The 18,472-nt window shown below is 41.5% G+C and overlaps 1 protein-coding gene across 3 annotated transcripts in view; it reads left to right on the forward strand.

Moving 5' to 3' along the window:
* Positions 1–18,472, forward strand: part of LOC307256469 (uncharacterized protein) — an 87,489-nt gene that overhangs the window by 63,531 nt on the left and 5,486 nt on the right. For 2 of the 3 annotated variants that reach the window (XM_080035428.1, XM_080035430.1), the window contains 7 exons: positions 510–710; positions 4,628–4,807; positions 6,087–6,319; positions 7,833–7,962; positions 9,574–9,705; positions 15,892–16,135; positions 16,559–16,627. In XM_080035428.1, coding sequence (XP_079891554.1) covers positions 510–710; positions 4,628–4,807; positions 6,087–6,319; positions 7,833–7,962; positions 9,574–9,705; positions 15,892–16,135; positions 16,559–16,627 — 1,189 coding nt within the window. Of the gene's footprint in view, positions 1–509; positions 711–4,627; positions 4,808–6,086; positions 6,320–7,832; positions 7,963–9,573; positions 9,706–15,891; positions 16,136–16,558; positions 16,651–18,472 lie in introns of all 3 variants that reach the window. The other variant, XM_080035429.1, reaches the window with a different exon arrangement.

Genomic DNA, 18,472 nt, shown 5'->3' on the forward strand with positions numbered 1-18,472 from the left:
TAGTTGTGCCTACTGTGGTTTAGCGATCAAAAAAAAAACTGTAATGTACAGCAGTCTCAGGCTTATTCTAAGCTCTGTTCAAGTGTTTTAGGTGATGTTTGTCCCTCACCTTTCTGACATGGAACAACACTCTTTCTCACACTCCAAACCACCACAGACCTTCTTAAAGAAGCTTGATGTGTGTGAGATGTGTGTTTATGTACAGGATATGGTGTGTGTATGTGTGTGTGTGGTGTTGTTCTGTGTGCATCATTAGGAGTCAGTAATATCACTCATGTGGCAAAGATACCCTAATGTATCTGTTTACTAATACTATTTTTAAACAGATTTAACTTAACACTTTGCTAAGCACATTTCTTATTCAAGTTCATGTGTGTGTGTGTGTGTGTGTGTGTGTGTGTGTGTGTGTGTGTGTGTGTGTGTGTGTGTGTGTGTGTGTGTGTGTGTGTGTGTGTGTGTGTGTGTGTGTGTGTGTGTGTGTGTGTGTGTGTGTGTGTGTGTGCATTTAGCTGTGGGTGAACCAGGAGGACGGGGGAGGGGAGCCGACCGAGGGAAGCAGTGAGGTGCAGAACGGCCACCTGGACCCGACCAATGACTGCCTGTGTCTGGGCTCGCCCCTCCAGAACAGAGACCAGATGAGAGCCAACGTCATCAACGAGATCATGAGCACAGAGAGACACTACATCAAGCACCTCAAGGACATCTGTGAGGTACACAACCCATGTACTTCTCCATCATCACAGCCATGCACACACTGTAGCTCCAGGGCATAATTTCATAGCACACAGACAATAGAGAGGTTAACGCTAATACACTGAATTAACCGAGACATGTACAGGAGAAGAAGCAGCCCAGATGCTAGATAAGGTACAGTATCTCTAGTATGAATTATTTACACTGTCACTTTTATTTGAGGCTTTCTTATTTTTATTTCAATCAATCAAACCTTTAAGTCTAAGTCCACAGTGCAGCCTTAAAGGCACACTATGCAACATTTTAATGAAAAAAGAAATGATAGAGTCACACAAAAATAATCCTACTCAATGATCACTTCCGCCCCACTAGAACATGTGGTGGTGTGTTTATCTGCACAGTCCTCCACTCTCCGGCTGTATTTTACATAGTAAAATTTGTTGGTATTGTTTTGTAAACAGAAGACTCAGGTCTAAGCTCCACCCTAGCTCCTCTATGCTACTTTGCGGGGGCCCTGTGCGTCCATCCCATCCACGCGACTTTGCTGTGAGCGGGCACATCTGGCACTCGGTGGAAATTCGCTGGAGGGATGATACTTTCAGACCCTGTTTATACTGTACTAAAAATCTACAGCGATTTCGTCCCGTTTTCTCCGAAAGCAGGTGCACGAGTGAAGTTTTCAAATCAATTGCGTCTAAATGTGTTAACTTTTGAAACCATAAAGGGGAAAACGGTTGTGTTTTCACCGTGTAAAGTGCCCCTCAGTTAGACATACAGTACATACGTCCCAACCATATAATATGGATGTAGCATCCGGGCTGACCTCAGTTATTCACACGGCATCCAATAATCTTGGTTTGTGCGCGTCGCCATTTTGTGAGATTTTTACTCCGCCTCACGTCGGGGAGAGAGAGATAGCTGACGTATACCTCCTAGGCAAAGTAAGGGACAACGGGCGGAGAGCTGTCACTCAAGAGATTGTGCCAATACATTTTAACCTCCGATAAAATAAAAACTAGCGTGGTCCAAAAAAATTCACCCCCTCAGTGTTGTCATGGAGATATGACCTAAACATACAGACTAAAATTGTTTTGTGGCCCAGGCTGTAAATAGGTTTAATAAGACTTTGAAAACGGCCTATCTACACTCAACAAAAATATAAACGCAACACTTTTGTTTTTGCTCCCATTTTTCATGAGATGGACTTAAAGATCTAAAATTCATTCCAGATACACAATTGTACCATTTCTCTCAAACATTGTTCACAAATCTGTTTAAATGTGTGATAGTGAGCACTTCTGCTTTGCTGAGATAATCCATCCCACCTCACAGGTGTGCCACATCAAGATGCTGATCTGACATCATGATTAGTGCACAGGTGTGCCTTAGACTGTCCACAATAAAAGGCCACTCTGAAATGTGCATTTTTTTGCTTTATTGGGGGTCTGGGGACTCAGAACCAGTCAGTATCTGGTGTGACCACCATTTGCCTCATGCAGTGCAACACATCTTCTTCGCATAGAGTTTATCAGATTGTCAATTGTGGCCTTTGGAATGTTGGTCCACTCCTCTTCAATGGCTGTGCGAAGTTGCTGGAGACGGCTTATGGTGGAGAAATGAACATTCAATGCACGAGCAACAGATCTGGTTGACATTCCTGCTGTCAGCATGCCAATTGCACGCTCCCTCAATGCTTGTGGCATCTGTGGCATTTTGCTGTGAGACAAAACTGCACATTTCAGAGTGGCCTTTTATTGTGGACAGTCTAAGGCACACCTGTGCACTAATCATGATGTCAGATCAGCATCTTGATGTGGCAAATTCTTGCTAATCTTATTATCTTTCCTTAGGCTTTGTTAATCCTTTGTGTGTATTCAGGTGAAGCGTTAGGATTTAAAATAGTTGTGGTAAAGGGTAAATTCAGCCTTCTCACCTTAACTCTTCTTGCCTACTGGAGAACTCAGCATTTTCCATCTTACTAGCCATATCTGTGATGTACTTTAAAAAACAGATATGGCCAAGCCAGGCAAAGTCTAGAATGTATAAATTATCATAGCAAAGCAACTGTTAAATGCAGTTCAAAGTAAAAGGTTTTAGGATTTAGAAAACCTACAATTGTAGGTAGCCTTGTTTGTTTATTGGTTTATTTTGATAGGTTGCTCACACTGTTTTTGGTTCATGTCACTTCTGTTTGATTGACACATGGGTGGGGTTTAATCTATAAACCTGGGCACTGGGTTCCTCCTGATATTTTCTGTTAACCAGAGCCGGCCCGAGGTATAAGCGAACTAAGCGGTCGCTTAGGGCCCCCGACCGCCCCTCCCCTTTTCTTTTTTAGTTTGTGTGTTTGATATTAACATCATATTATGCAAATGTAAGTTATCAAACAAAAAAAGGAATAAAATGTTTTGGTCTAGATAATTAATAGCCTAAAAGTGTAATCAGTTCATCTGGGAGGTAATCCGAAATTATCTGATCATGTCACATCCATGCACAGTGTGTATTGAGTTTACTTAAAAACAATTTGAAATGGGGCTGCCCTCAGTTGCCCATGCACTGTGTTTAGTCTATATCCTATTTCAGCCTCGTCTGTGGAAAAAAAGATACAGTAAAAAAGATTCAGTAGCTGGACAACAGAGTTCTTCTGCTTCGTTCCTCTCACTGCATTTAAATGCATTCATTATATTACAGAGAAATATGTCCCATAAAAGAAAAAGAGCTCCAAGCCCAACCCAGAGGACCCTCCATAATTTTTTATTTTATATTAATATTTTTATGGAAAATCCATGTGTCCTTCTTCAATAGCTTCTAATTCATCTGATCCAGTGTCTCCAAATGATTTGTTCACACAAAATTTCTCAGATTTAGCCTCTTAATTTTCCTCTCAAATGGAATTCATGCATTTCACTTTAAAAAGGTTAAAAAATCTCCCCCGGGTCCCCCTAGGACGGTCTGAATCTCGGCTGTCTAATATTTTCCCACAGCTGCACAGTGGAGGCACTAGCGGAAAACACTGGGTGTGTGAATGATATTTAACAAAGATCTATAGTTTATTGGAGAGGGGCCCTCTAATCATATTTCGCTTAGGGCCCCATGAAGGCTTGGGCCGGCTCTGCTGTTTACCGTCGTAGTTGTTAACATCGTCATCACATTTATCTTTTGTTTATTTGATTTCATTACCCTCTACGTACAGGTTTTCATTAATCAGTTGTTAGTCCATCTTCAGTTAATAGATTCTCAAACTATACTCACCTCTTGAATTGGATTCATGTGAACAACGCGTAACTGCACGGGGCCCACGTGAGCCTCTTAGTGGCCTTTATTGGAAAGCTGTCACTACACTAACACTACACTAATCACTAATTCTAGGGAAAGATTGCTTTGGATTCCCTGCGCACTTTAAGTCAAAATGTCATAAAGCAGTTGATATTTCCTGCTTCTTTAGGGTACACTCCAAGACTACAGATACAATTTCAAAATATATTCACAATCATTTGTATTAATCTCGTGCCATCGATTATTTTTGACGGATATATGATATTTTTCTCATATCAATATATGATAACAATTGTAGTGGGGTATGAAATAGCTAAAATCCCACCTCTTACAGTTCATCTTATCCCAAGGTGCCAAAGCTTCAGGGCATTTAATTAACCGCAAGGATTGGCCTGACAAATTGGGGCCACAGGTCGGCCTATATAAAATTGCTTATGACTCCACAAAGTCATACCTCATGGATTACAATGAATGCTATACTTAAGGAACGGCTAAACATATTTACTAAGAGGAATTAACAAAAACGTTGATGAGACGTAATAAGCCAAAGGCTTTTCTTTGGTATTTTCTGAATCATAGCCATGACAGTTCAGGACCTCTGGATAAAAGTGCCTGGTCTTTTTTTAGTTTTTACAGTAGTTGTTTCATGTTGTTTCAGGGCTACCTGCGCCAGTGCAGGAAGCGTGTGGACATGTTCAATGATGACCAGCTGAAGGTCATCTTTGGGAACATCGAGGACATCTATCGCTTCCAGATGGGCTTTGTCAGAGACTTGGAGAAACAGTACAACACAGAGGAACCACACCTCTCTGAAATTGGACCATGCTTTTTAGAACACGTGAGTACAGATGCTACGGTGGCGCTGAGCATTCACCAAATAAAAAAAAGTTTCACAGCAGGATCTCGTAATTACGAGATAAAGATCTCGTAATTACGAGATAAGGATCTCGTAATTACGAGATAAGGATCACCCTCTCATTCATCAATAACGATGTCTGTGTGTGTGTGTTTGTGTGCAGACGAGGTGAACCTAGCCATAGGAAAACGTAGGCAATAGCATTGGTTTCCGGACTACAATGGGCCCCATAATCAATACACTTATTTTAAATATTTGTTTACTGTTCATTCATTAATCAGCGATCGCATCGGGTACTGAGGGACACACTTTCGGCTTTACGCCCGTGATCAGCTGCTGAGGTCCGACTGGGCTTTTCTCCTGAATAGTCCCAGTGACTGCATATCTGCACAAAGTTGACATGGCTATACTCATTGTCATGCCCTCCTTGTAGAAAGTTCTTATGTGTTTGTATGAGTCATGGATTACACCGAGTTTAACGACTGCATTTAATCAAAGCATTCAATAAAACTGCGTTCCGATACAGTAACAAACAGGAGGTAAAAGTGAACTAGCCCACCGGGCATTCTGATTGGATGAGGCAACACAGTACGGTGGCTCCGGTGGCTCATAATGAACAGACTGCATATAAAGTGAAAGTGTGTCCCTCATTTCCCGATGCGATCGCTGATTAATGAATGAACAGTAAACAAATATTTAAAATAATTGTATTGATTATGGGGCCCATTGTAGTCCGGAAACCAAGGCTATTGCCTACGTTTTCCTATGGCTAGGTTCACCTCGTCTGCACACAAACACACACACACAGACATCGTTATTGATGAATGAGAGGGTGATCCTTATCTCGTAATTACGAGATAATATCTCGTAATTACGAGATCCTGCTGTGAAACTTTTTTTTATTTGGTGAATGCTCAGCGCCACCGTAGATGCTGTTTTCATGATTACTTTCTTCTTTTTTTACTCATTCTGCTGTCCAGATGAGAGTGGCCATAATTGCTCATATTTGTGCTAGGCCTGTGATTTTAGGATTAGGGCTGAATTATCCTGTTATTTTGAGACAAAAGTTTAGTCACCAACAAACAGTTTATCTCCAGTTAACAAGATAATGAACATATGCTCTTGAGAAAACGGCTCTACGTAATAAGAAAAGCCTTCTGTCCCTAATGTCACTCCTGTTCCCAGCAGGTTTTATTGAGAAGAGGATTTATTCCATATTTTCCTCTCTCATCTTGTATTTTTCTGCTCCTTTACTCTACAGCAAGATGGTTTTTGGATCTATTCAGAATACTGTAACAACCACTTGGATGCCTGTATGGAGCTGAGCAAACTGATGAGGGATGGCAGGTACCAGCACTTCTTCGAGGCCTGTCGCCTTCTCCAGCAAATGATTGACATTGCGATAGACGGCTTCTTGCTCACACCTGTCCAGAAAATCTGCAAATATCCACTCCAGCTGGCTGAGCTCCTAAAATACACTGCACAGGAGCACAGGTACTAGATGTTTCCACAATTTTTAGATTTTGTTTGTTTCTAAAAAACAAAAAAAAGCAATCACTGGTGTATTTAGTTCCAGATGTTTGGTGTTGTAATGCTGCCATGGCAGGTGTTGGCTTTATTTAACTATAGCAGTAATTATCCATATGCGAACTGAAGCTAATGTTGTTTTGCAATTCTTTTTCTTTACCATTTTTCTGTTAATGTTTTAGAGGAAAGCATTTCATTGTTATATGTTCCAGTACAGTTTATTTAAAAACACTGTCTGGCAGTAGGTCATTGCATATAACTGGATACACATAGATTGCTGATTAAATGGGAATTTGCGTTTTTGTTGACAAGGATCCACACAGCACAGAAGCACACAATATCAATATTAGCAGGTTATCTCTCATGCACATACGCCAGTGTCCAGATTTGCGAACTCATGCGTGCAAAGCCACATAAACATGGTGTGAGTGATTGAGCGTGTCTCAGCCAGCTCAAAGTCATTCACAGAGCATGCTTCTCAAGCAAGAGGGACAGGGGCTAGCCCGGCCCCAACACACTGTTAGATATGGGCCTCCTCTCTGTCACACGCAGACAGCTCTCTCACACACGCACAGACATTAGCTGTGTCTCAATCGAGGGGCCGCATTCTTCTAAGGACGCGGTCGACACGGTCTATGAAGGCCATAGCCCGTGAAGGCCGAATCGAAGGCCGACCGAGCGTTGTTAAATGAGGCGGTCTCCGCAGGTCTCCGTATATTTCCGGTTTGCGTAACAAGCCGTTACCTTGCGTGACGACTTGCCGCTCCTGTGCTGCCTAGCAATCCTGATTGCTGCCAACGGAAACAGCCTTGTCAACGGAGGAAAAAAGAAAAAGAAGTTGCCTACCAGACGAAAAGAAAAAAAGTACAAGAAGAAATAAAAGAAAAGACAAGAAAAAAGAAAGGAAGATAAAAGTTAAGAAGATGGAGCCACACGTTGCTGTTTTGTTTATTTTATGCCATCTCTGAAAAAAACGCAATGAATTTTGAGATATGTTGGGCCGCTAAGGATACATCTGTTGGACCCTTCAAAACCGTAAAACTAAGGCTGCATTTCTCGGCCGCATATGAAGGAGCCTTCCAAATGGAACAAGCCTTTGCGCGCCGCTATGACGCAATCGGTCTTCAAATGCAGCCTTCGTAGGCTGCGGCCCCTTAAATGAGACACAGCCCACATCTTTCAAAGTGAGGATTAGATCCATATCACATTTAAGCCAGAGAGGTAAATCCAGCTCAGTTAGCATAGATGGTAGTCAGAGTTAATCGTGGATAGAGCAAGTGATTAGAATAAAATCGCAGTATGTTATTCTGACTCTGTTCCAGCAGACTAACTGTTGTTTGTTTATTTATAACCCCAGTCCTTTAATAGGCTACTCTTTACCACTCACTTAAATATCTTGTTTAAAGAGTGGCAAATGTCCAAAGCTATAACTTTTCCCACCAACAGCCCAGGAGTAAGTGTGTTTGCTCTGTGTCCGTAGTGACTATCGATACGTGGCAGCAGCACTGGCAGTAATGAGGAACGTCACTCAGCAGATAAACGAGAGGAAGAGGAGGCTGGAAAACATCGACAAGATTGCCCAGTGGCAAGCTTCTGTTTTAGACTGGGAGGTATGTGTATGCGTGGACAGTTGAGTCATTACTAAGCAGCCGATGCCCACTCATGTTGTTTTACTGACAAAATCTGGTGTGTTTAGTCCATCTGATAAGTCACAAATTTTGAATATCTATCACCAAATGTAGAGTTTCACACAACCATGAGTTTACTTTATAAAAACATAAGTTTGTATTTATTTATTAAGTCACTTAAATCGTATTATTATTTTTTCAAGGAACCAAAAATCTTGTTAATTGTCACTTTCGGACCTAAACAAATAACCCTGCATTAGATGACTGATATGGATAATAAGATTGTCTTTTCAGCATTGTTTGAAGGTATAATTCAGCGTTTTAGGATCGCACCTTCACAGAATTGGAAGACACAAAAAATATTTGACGGTCAAAATCAAATAAGTAAGATGCATGATATAGCCAGAATTAAAGTCACGTCTATGGTTCAAGCTCCAAAAGTGCTAGATCCTACATTTCCCAAAATGCAACTTGATATAAATTATTGTAAGACTTACCCCGCCGGGTAAACAGCCATAGCCGCGTTTCCACCAAAACTACCAGGAACTCTGAGTTCCAGGAACTCCTTGACCATGAACCTTTAGTTCCTGGGCCGTGTGGCTGTGTGTGTTTCCACCAGGGTCTGAAGTCCAGGGGAGGTTATGCATATCAGGCCGATGACGTGTGGAGAAGCAGTAAAGGATCCGCACTGCACGTCATTTTATAACAGACTACATTAGATAAATGTTGAGTTTAGAATCAGAATCAACAGATTATTTCTCCATTTATTTTAGCAGAGACACGCGATCGTCTGGTGAAAAGAAGAAAAAGAGGAGACTGGTGAGATGAATAGTGGGGCTGGCGAGGTGCGCTGTGTGGCTGCTCTGGTCTGTTAACACGGGCAGCAGACAGATTATTTCTCTGTTTACTATAGAGGAGAACAGCAGCCATCTGACAAAGTAAAAATAGTAAAAAAAAGAAGAAAAATAAAAAGCGAGACTATAGAGCTGAAGTGTGTGTGAGCGCGCTGTGCGGCTGCTCCATAGACTGTACAAACGGCTGCTATAATCTTACGAAATACGGAGGACGCTCATGTTGTGCTGTTGCCGTTAGCTTTTTATTACATCACAAACGATCCCAAATGGATTAAATTCAAACCAGGAAATGAGACGCTCGCTAAGCGGAGATTTGAACATCGCAGGTGAAAAACTGCGAGCAGGCAACTCTTTAGCATTGTAGCCCCGCCCCAAAGGTTCCTGAACCTTTGCATAGTCCCACCCCCTGAGCAGGATCTTTTTCTGGGGTAATCATAGTTCTGGGAACTAGAGTTTAGACCCTAGTTCCTGCGGTGGAAACACGCATAGTTCCTGCAAAGCCTACTAGTTCCAGGAACTAGTTCCAGGAACTAGTTCCTGCGGTACCTGTTGGTACAACTGTCTCTGCAAAAAAATACTTCAAGTGAAAGCGGATAAACACCTGATACCATCCCAATGACATACACATACAACTTTATTGTTGCGTATATTTACTCAAGCTTGGTGTTTTAGCATTAAGCATTCATTTATTAACTGTGTGTGTGTGTGTGTGTGTATCTGTGTTCGTGTGTGTGTCTAGGGGGATGATATCCTGGACAGGAGCTCAGAGCTCATCTACACTGGGGAGTTGTCATGGATCTATCAGCCGTATGGACGCAGCCAGCAGCGAGTCTTCTTCCTCTTTGATCACCAGCTGGTCCTCTGTAAGAAGGTAAGCTCTCTCTCTCTTTCTCTCTCTCTCTGTCTCTCTCTGTCTCTCTCTCTTTCTCTTTATTTATGATGGCTTAAAACAAAAGTATAGACTCAAATGTACTGTGGTCTTATAAGTTTTGTTTCATGTAGCTGGTGACAAAGTGGCTTGACTACATTGTGACTTCTTCAAACGTACTCAGTGGTCGTACATAAATTAAGCCGCGTTTCCACCGCAGGAACTAGTTCCTGGAACTAGGAATCTTTGCAGGAACTGCTCGTGTTTCCACCACAGGGACTAGGGTAGCGCCACTATTCATCTCACCAGGTTCCTCTTTTTCCTTTTCTTCACCAGACGATCGAGTCTCTCTGCTAAAATAGATAGAGAAATAATCTGTTGTTTCTGATTCACTGATTCTGTTGAAACTCAAAATGATTCAAATGTAGCCTGTTATACAATGACGTGCAGTGCAGATACTGTTACTTCTCCATACGTCATCGGCCTGATATGCATAACCTCCCCGGGACCTCAGACCCCGGTGGAAACACACACAGCTACGCCCAGGAACTAAAGGTTCATGGTCAAGTTCCTGCTAGTTTTGGTGGAAACGTGGCTTTACAGAACATGGCAGGAGAGACACCATGCCTTTAAATCCTCAGCTCCTTTCACAAAGTGAAGCTGTTTAGACTTTAATGCACCAAGGCTGTGCTCTCCTGTAGACGCATGTTCACGCTCCACTACACTCTACAATACATGCACACAGACAGTCACACACAGGAGCTGCATATCTGCGTCATCACAGCTATGTACTCACAGCCTCCCTACTACATGTGCAATGGCAGCCCTCAGGCTTTCTATGGTATATGTTACCGTATATGTAGCCTTATCGCTTCCTTATCAGTAGGCAGAAGCAGATATGTCTCACACTTTATAAAAGATGCCTGCTCTTCTTTGATCTCTTTACATTCTTGGACTTTATAGCCGAGGCAATGGTCACGCTGAAGATGTTTTTATGTGTAAATTATGAAAGTAACATATGCTGAGGTTACCTGTGGTTTAATAAGTGCTGTGTGTGGAGCTGCAACAATAAGTGGATTGTCAGATTAATGAACCGGCAACTATTTGGAAGATTCAGGATTTACTTCTGTTGTCATCTCTCAGCTGTACTTACATACAGAAATGAAACAAAATGCTGTTTCTCACTAGCGCCAATAAAAGGCAGTAATAAATAAATAGTAAAAAATGGTCAGTCTCTCATATAAGAAAACAAACAACAGTTAAATTAATGTTTTCTTTTACAAGACTTCCCGTTACGACGTGAAAAGGAAACTTAGAAAAAACTGACCATTACACACGGGACCTTCACAGCAAGCAGGGACGAGGCTGCTTGCTGTGAAGGTCCCGTGTGTTTTATAACATGTAGCGCCACTAGGTGTCGCCTCCTTTTGTTTTCTGTCCGCTTGTATATCAGTACGCTGAGCATTATTTCTTGCCCTGGGTTTGTAATGGCTATCTATCTACGGAGTAGTAATGTATTACGAAACGTTAAGTTTAGTTAGGTTGCTTCCTCTGCTGTGTAAGGCTGAGGACAGCCGTATTATAAACAGGGGGAATATGTACTAGTCAGTTTTATAACTGTAGCGCCACTATGTGGCCTTTGTTTGTTGTGGAATCTAATGTTGAACATGAAGACGAACGAATGTGCTTCTTCGCTCTGCTAAAAGTAACTATGCAGTCTACGAGTGAAGTCTCCCTTTTATATTCTTTATTTTGTAAGGAGTTGGTGTAGGCAGGAATCTGGGACTATGTTCCTGAACGCATGTATGCTTAATAGATATAGTGCCGTAGAGACCTGGCTTGATATGGTCAATGTGTAATAAAAGTACCGTGAGGAGAATCCCACAAGTTGCCTACCGAGTCTTCATCCTAACCGGAGCTGTTGCTATCAGACCATAACCATAACCTGCACGATATCACAGTTACAACTGGTCTCCATTACACGTGCACTGCACAGAGGCTGTGTGCCCGCCGCCACCCTCGCCAGTTTAGTTTTTAGGGATTCAATAAAGTAATCGGCCTGAAAACCAACACGTCCCAGAACTACCAAGGTGTCACTCCCCAGGTAACATTTACTGCTGCTATAAGCATAGTAAGAGATGGACCTGTACTAAGGCAATCACTCAATATCATTTTCGTCTTCTTTTTTAACCTTTATTTTGCAAGGAAGTCCGATTGACATAAAGAAAAATCTCATTTACAAGAGAAGCTGGCCGAAATAGCAGCTGAAGTTTATTCTTTATTAGTCTGTTCATTTCAGAAGATCTTTAGTGTTAAGATTGCATGAAACTCTCCCATGTCTTTGTTGGAAAATATAGCATTAACTTATTATATTATCAACTTAATATATGTATTTAGGCCTACATACAATGTAAAAACTGTAGATAGGCAAGGCTACTCGTTCCAATCATATTAATAATATCCTGGTAAAATATAGCCCCTTTCAAGAAACCGAAGGAAGCTTCAATATTAAGGCTAAACAATACATGTATAGGCCTACCATGATATAATACAGTCAACATCCAAAACATAAAACATACCGTGATAGACATTTTATCACTGTGTCATAGCCTAATTAAACTTAAAATGTAACTCATTGTTGATTATTACTCACTAAGAAGATTATTCAAACTGGCACTCCGTGTCAAAAAGGTTGCCGACCCAATACTCGAAAATAGGGGCGCTTGGAGGGTGTGTCGCCCGGGGAGTAATTTGATGTAGAACCGCCAATGCGCTTTACCCTGGGTCTGTATGCTGGTGTGAGCAGCGCTGTGGTCAGAGTTGCCAACATGTGGTAGAGGGGCTGCCCTGTATGAGTCTTTGATGTTAGTATACACCAGGTCTAGTGTGTTCATCCCCCTAGTTGCAATGTTAACGTGCTGGTAGAATTTTACTGATTTTAAGACTTGCCTGATTTAAGACTTGCCTGATCGAAGTCCCCGGCTGTAATGAAAAAAGCATCCGGATTGACCATCTGCTGCTCGATGATTTTGTTATAGAGCTCTGTCATAGCCATCTTCACGTTAGCGCTTGGAGGCACATACACAGCTTTTATGATGACTGCTGTCAGCTCCCTTGGCATGTAGAAAGGTCGGCATTTTACAGTCATCAGCTCGGCGTGTGGCGAGCAGTGAGTAGAAACCATCGCTGTATCCTGGTACCACTATTTGCTGATGTACACAGCCAGGCCGCCACCCCTTACTTTGCCGGCTAGCGAAGCTACTCTGTCCCCTCTGTGTAGCGTTAGCCCATCCAGCTGAATAGCGGCGTCCGTGATGTTGTGGTTGTGCCAGGTCTCTGTGAAGATAGACACACAGCAGTCCCTCACTCTGCGTTGGGAAGCTCTCCACAGTCTGATGTAGTCCAACTTGTAGTCGAGCGAGTGAACGTTTTCCAGCATGAGAGTAGGCACTGCCGGCTTGTGTGGACTAGCTGTTAGCCTAGGGTCAGCTCCTCCTCGCTTGCCCCATTTCCGCGTCCTATCGAACCACTTGTCCTGATTCCTCACCGGTGCTCTTCCAGGTGAAGTCGCAGGCTTCCCAGGACCAACTTGGCGTAGAACTCCAAGCTCGCCCAGCACATGTTAGATTGAAGCTTCTTTAATGGGAGAATCTGCTTCTAGTCCAGTTCACAAGGAATTTTTGGGGGATTTGGAAAACTATATACTTTTGAAAACTTCATTAAAAAACAAATGCATGATTTTATTTGAACAGATTCCATAATGGTGTCCAACTTGCCTTTTTCAAAAATGGCGACCTTCAAACACTAGTTTCTTAATATCTTGCCTCCTAGATTACCTAAAATCATGATTCCAGTGGATAAACATGCATTTTGATGGGTAGGGAATCCAATGATGCTAACTAGAAATTGTTAAATGTAATCAATGGCACACATTTAGGTCACTATCTTTTAATGTGCATGACAGAAGATTATACGCTAATCTCCTTATCCTGACATCTAAGGGACATAGGAACCTGAGCTAAGTGGATATCTTCACTCAAGGTGAATATATTTCCGTATGTAAGGTATATTACAAATAACCATATATTGTATGTATGCCAGACATCTTAATGGTAACATTTGGGAGGAAAAAACGATTTGGGGCCCTTTGGGGATTCCCTCTTCAGTCGGACTGCTTCCCTGCCCACTAGTGCCCACCACAGTGTTCAAGGGTTACCGCCCCTTGAGGCACCTAAGACCTTGAGACCACAGCTCCCCACCGTAGCTTCAGCAATGGGAGCTTTAAACATTGACCACTTGGCTTTAATGTCCCCAACAGCCACAGGAATGTCAGAAAAGCTCTGCTCAGCTCGGCAAAATGCAAAATAAATTCTGCTTTGTGTATGGAACATGTAAGATAGCCACCCAGAAAATGTATTATTGACCATCTATATATATATTTTTATTAACACCATTAGATTCCATGCCCCCGAAAACGTAGATTTGTCTACTGGAATCTTGATTCTAGGTAATCAAGGAGGTTTGAAGGTCGCCATTTTTTTTTAATCCAAAATGGCCACCATATTGGCTTATCTGAAACTGGAATCATGCATTTTCTGATTTGTTATTCTTCAACAATTTCAAAAATGTATGGTTTACCTAATCCCCAAAAACTCCAACAAAATAACATAAGGAACCGGACTATTCTTTTCATTGTCTTTTTCGGCAGTAAACTGAATATCTTTAGATATTGGTTGGACAAAGCATTCATTTTTGTTGCTGAAACATGCATTTTACTATATTTTCTGAATTTTTTTAGACACGTGTTATTTTTTTCAGTTTCTGCCCTGTGACAATGTATACAGCATCCACTGTTTTGGGCAGTTGGTTGCGCTCCAAGACTGGGATGGACATTTTATAGACGAAAGGATTATTCCATTAGTGATCAGGAGTTGTTTAAATTAGAATGAGCACCTGCTTGACACATACTGTCATTGAAAACTGACCATTATATCCTTTGCAAAGATGGACTTTTTGGCAGATTTTGTGGTTGTATTTCACCACTAGTGCACTAGTTTCAACTATGTAGTTAGTGTACTTGCCATTGTTAAAATAGTGCTTTTTACATGTCATTGTATCGAGTGTCAAGCAGAGCTGGAACATTTGGAATTTTCCACAAATGTGAGAAAGATATTTGGGTAAGAGACAAACTCTGGGGACACCAAGGGAAGGCCACCTCCACGGTTCGAGTTACATGGGAGCCAACCCCATAAGGGGCTGCCTGACCTCCTATGAAGGCACTACTTTCATCCATCTTTTGGGGATCAAAAACATGATGAACATCCATTATTTTAATCCAAAATATTGCATTGTTCCTGAGAAAAAGTAAAAGAAAATATATAAAGAATTAATAATATCATTAAGGTGTATGTCACGCTAGAGAGACGATTAAACAACACAACGATTATCATTTTAATATTTAAGGTGGCTTGAATGATTCAGAACTTCAACTCATGCACTGAGTAACATTAAAGAAAACGGCCCACCTTAAAGTTTTTGGTAGCTGTCACAAAGCGGCCAAAGACTGTATGATTTGCATTTTCTCTGTTTGTTTTTCTTGAATGTTGGAACAGTTTAAAAGGTAAACGTTTACGATGATGTGTAAAACTTAGGCTTAATATTTTGTGTTATTTTCAAAATTTTACTGTCGCCAGAATGCGGAAAACCACCGCTTAGAAGCTTAATATGTTCTGGGTGGGGAAACCCCAGAGATTTGTTGACGCCGACTCTGGTGTGTGTGTGTGTGTGTGTGTGTCTGTGTGTCTGTGTGTGGGTGTGTGTATGTGTATGTGTACGGAACACGTAATCATGAACAGTGATCTCTCTCTCTCATTCCCCCTCTCTTTCTCGGATAGCGCATCTGTTAGGCTACTTATTATTTTTCTCTGACCCTAACATTTTAGAGACCCCCACAAAGCTCAGATTGTACCTCGAACCCTGGACACCTCTATAATTGGACACACACACACACACACTCAGACACAAACACACACACACACACACACACACACACACACACACACACACACACACACACACACACACACACATACATGAACTTGAATAAGAAATGTGCTCAGTAAAGTGTTAAGTTAAATCTGATGAAAAAAGTTTAAGTATTAACAGAGCTCCTCCCCTGCTGTTCCCCAGGACCTGATTCGCCGGGACATCCTGTACTATAAGGGCCGCATCGACATGGACCGCTATGAGGTGCGGGATGCCGTGGATGGGCGTGACGATGACTTTAACGTCAGTGTGAAGAACGCCTTCAAACTGTGCAACAAAGACAGTGAGGAACTCCACATCTTCCTGGCCAAGAAGCCTGAGGAGAAGCTGCGCTGGCTGAGGGCCTTTCACGAGGAGAGGAAGATGGTCCAGGAGGATGAGAAGATCGGTTAGTCACACAGTACTCTGCACCTCCCTGCTGCGTTAGCCTTAGCCTCAATGGGCTATGGAGCGTTTAGGATTTAGTATTTGCTGCAAGGGAAACGTTTTAACACAAAAGCATCAATTCCCTGTGTAGTGTGTGTGTAACATCACAGCTCTAGTTGTTATAAAGTGAGCTTGACTGAGTCAGCCCTTAGCTCTAACTGGCAGCTCATTCTCAAAATGTTGTCAAACATGTACGCCTCCGTATCATTTAGGTAGGTTTTGTACTATACTGTGAAATGCTTAACCTAAACAATGCTTCATAGCTCCTTTAATTAGTATAAAGGGACAGCATCTTGAAGCATATCACATTGTTTTCAAATGCAATACAGCCCTGGTGTAGAACATTTGTCAAAAGATAGAATATTCTTTATTGTTTGTTGTCTAGGGTTTGAGATCTCTGAGTACCAGAAGAGACAGGCAGCCATGACAGTGAGAAAGGTGACCAAACAGAAAGGTGAGGCAACAAGAAGATATCAGGTGATTTCCCTTTTCTCTTCCTCACTGCTGTGCTCTGTCTTCTCATCGCTGTTTACTCCTCCCTTAACCTGCTCTCTTTGTTTCCACTTTCTACAACTCTTTTTTAATTTATTTGTTTTTTATAAAATGCCTACTTTGTTTATGAATGGTACTAAACTATCTGTGTACTCCGCAAGCTAGAAAAAGCCAAGTGGCGTCAGGTCATCTTGCTATACGTATATACTTTCAATATTTTTCCTTTGAGCTGAATATCTGTCAGACCATAACAGCAGGATGAATTGATATGAGTTATATAGCAGCTGTTAAGCATCAATGAAAAGACAGAGGGCTGTTTGCATGAAGTATTTCAGTATTTAAAGGGAGATACCAGTGTTAATGACATGTGGGTCCTGTGTCAAGCTTGTCTTGAGAAAATAATAATACCTAAGACAAATGTTTGCATTTTTCCTTTTACTGAGTTAGGGTTGTTGTTGTTTAACACTGCCATTTACACCCTTACACCCTTAACACAATAATGACCTTTTAGGGCGTACTTCTCATTTTTATTGCTGAATTATATGTATATTAAACAATATAAAAATAGATTGTTTTGCACTGATGGTCTTGTTTGCTGTAACAGTATTATCACCAGAGGAATAAATATATTTATATACTTTATATAGAGCCTAATCAAAAATATTGATTAGTTCCTCGTAGCTACTTTAAAGCCAGAAAATGTCAATATCAATACTGTTTGCTCCAAACGTTACCAGCTATCTCAGTAAGAGTAAAACATGTCTAGCAAGTAATTGAAGATGAATGCTCCTGACCCAGGATCAGTGGAGGACCCACATGTCTTATCTGTTGGCATCATCCTTTAAGATTTAGCTGTTTTATTGCTAGGCTAGATGTTTGTACATTTACCATTACTGATGTTCTTGCTATGGCCAGTTTCCCTAGAAGCATGACCATCCATTGAGGTATTAATTAACAAATGACCAATGCTGGAATGTTCTCTTTGACGTTAGGATCCCTGTTGATGTTTGTCAGAAGTAAATGTTGTGTGTTTCTAAGTGCTGTATGTGTACATGGCTGGCACAAGGTGAAGTACTCTCTTGAATTTCAGATTCATTTATAGATTTCATCTTGAGAAAGAGGGCCATGTTGTATGGACATGGTTTGAGAATGATAAAGGTATATGCACTAGAGTTCTCCTTAGAGCTAGCACAATAAGATGCCATGGCAACTGCTAAGCAGCATTGGGAGGCGTTGTGATTACCGTTAGCATGCAGTCCACAGTCCAATCTGTTTACAAGCATTATCTTGACCATCCAAGACAAACAGGGCCCACTAACACAAAGAGATCCAAAACCCTGCTAACTGCTAGAACAGTGTTTGGCAAAATACCAGCGTTAAACAAAAAACCCTGTTTCTCATGTTTGCATTTCTTCTAAGATGCCATGGCAACTTTTGAATATTTCATCTCCAAATTTTGATTGTATCTAATTTTTAAGTGCACTAGCATAGTTGTGATGCTTGTAGACTGTAGCTAAACAACATTGTAGAACGTAGATAAATGCATATTAACAGCTTTCTGTTGGCTCTATTTTTGCCAGTCTTGTGTTCTCAAGTGTCAATGGTGCTATTCAAACAAATGTGCTTTATCAACCAACATGGCAGAACAATGTCCCCTGTCCAAATGCCTGGTCTCATTGCAGCAGATGTACTCTGTTGCTTCTCTTGTTTGCCTGCTACAGTTTGGTTGAATAGCACTTTTAGTTTCTCTTGTGTCATCGCTAGAGCTGAATTTCACTGTCCTCCAGATTCAGCTGTCATTCTATGA

Source organism: Ammodytes marinus, assembly GCF_949987685.1.
Source record: "Ammodytes marinus genome assembly, chromosome: 10".
Taxonomy (NCBI): Eukaryota; Metazoa; Chordata; class Actinopteri; order Uranoscopiformes; family Ammodytidae; genus Ammodytes; species Ammodytes marinus.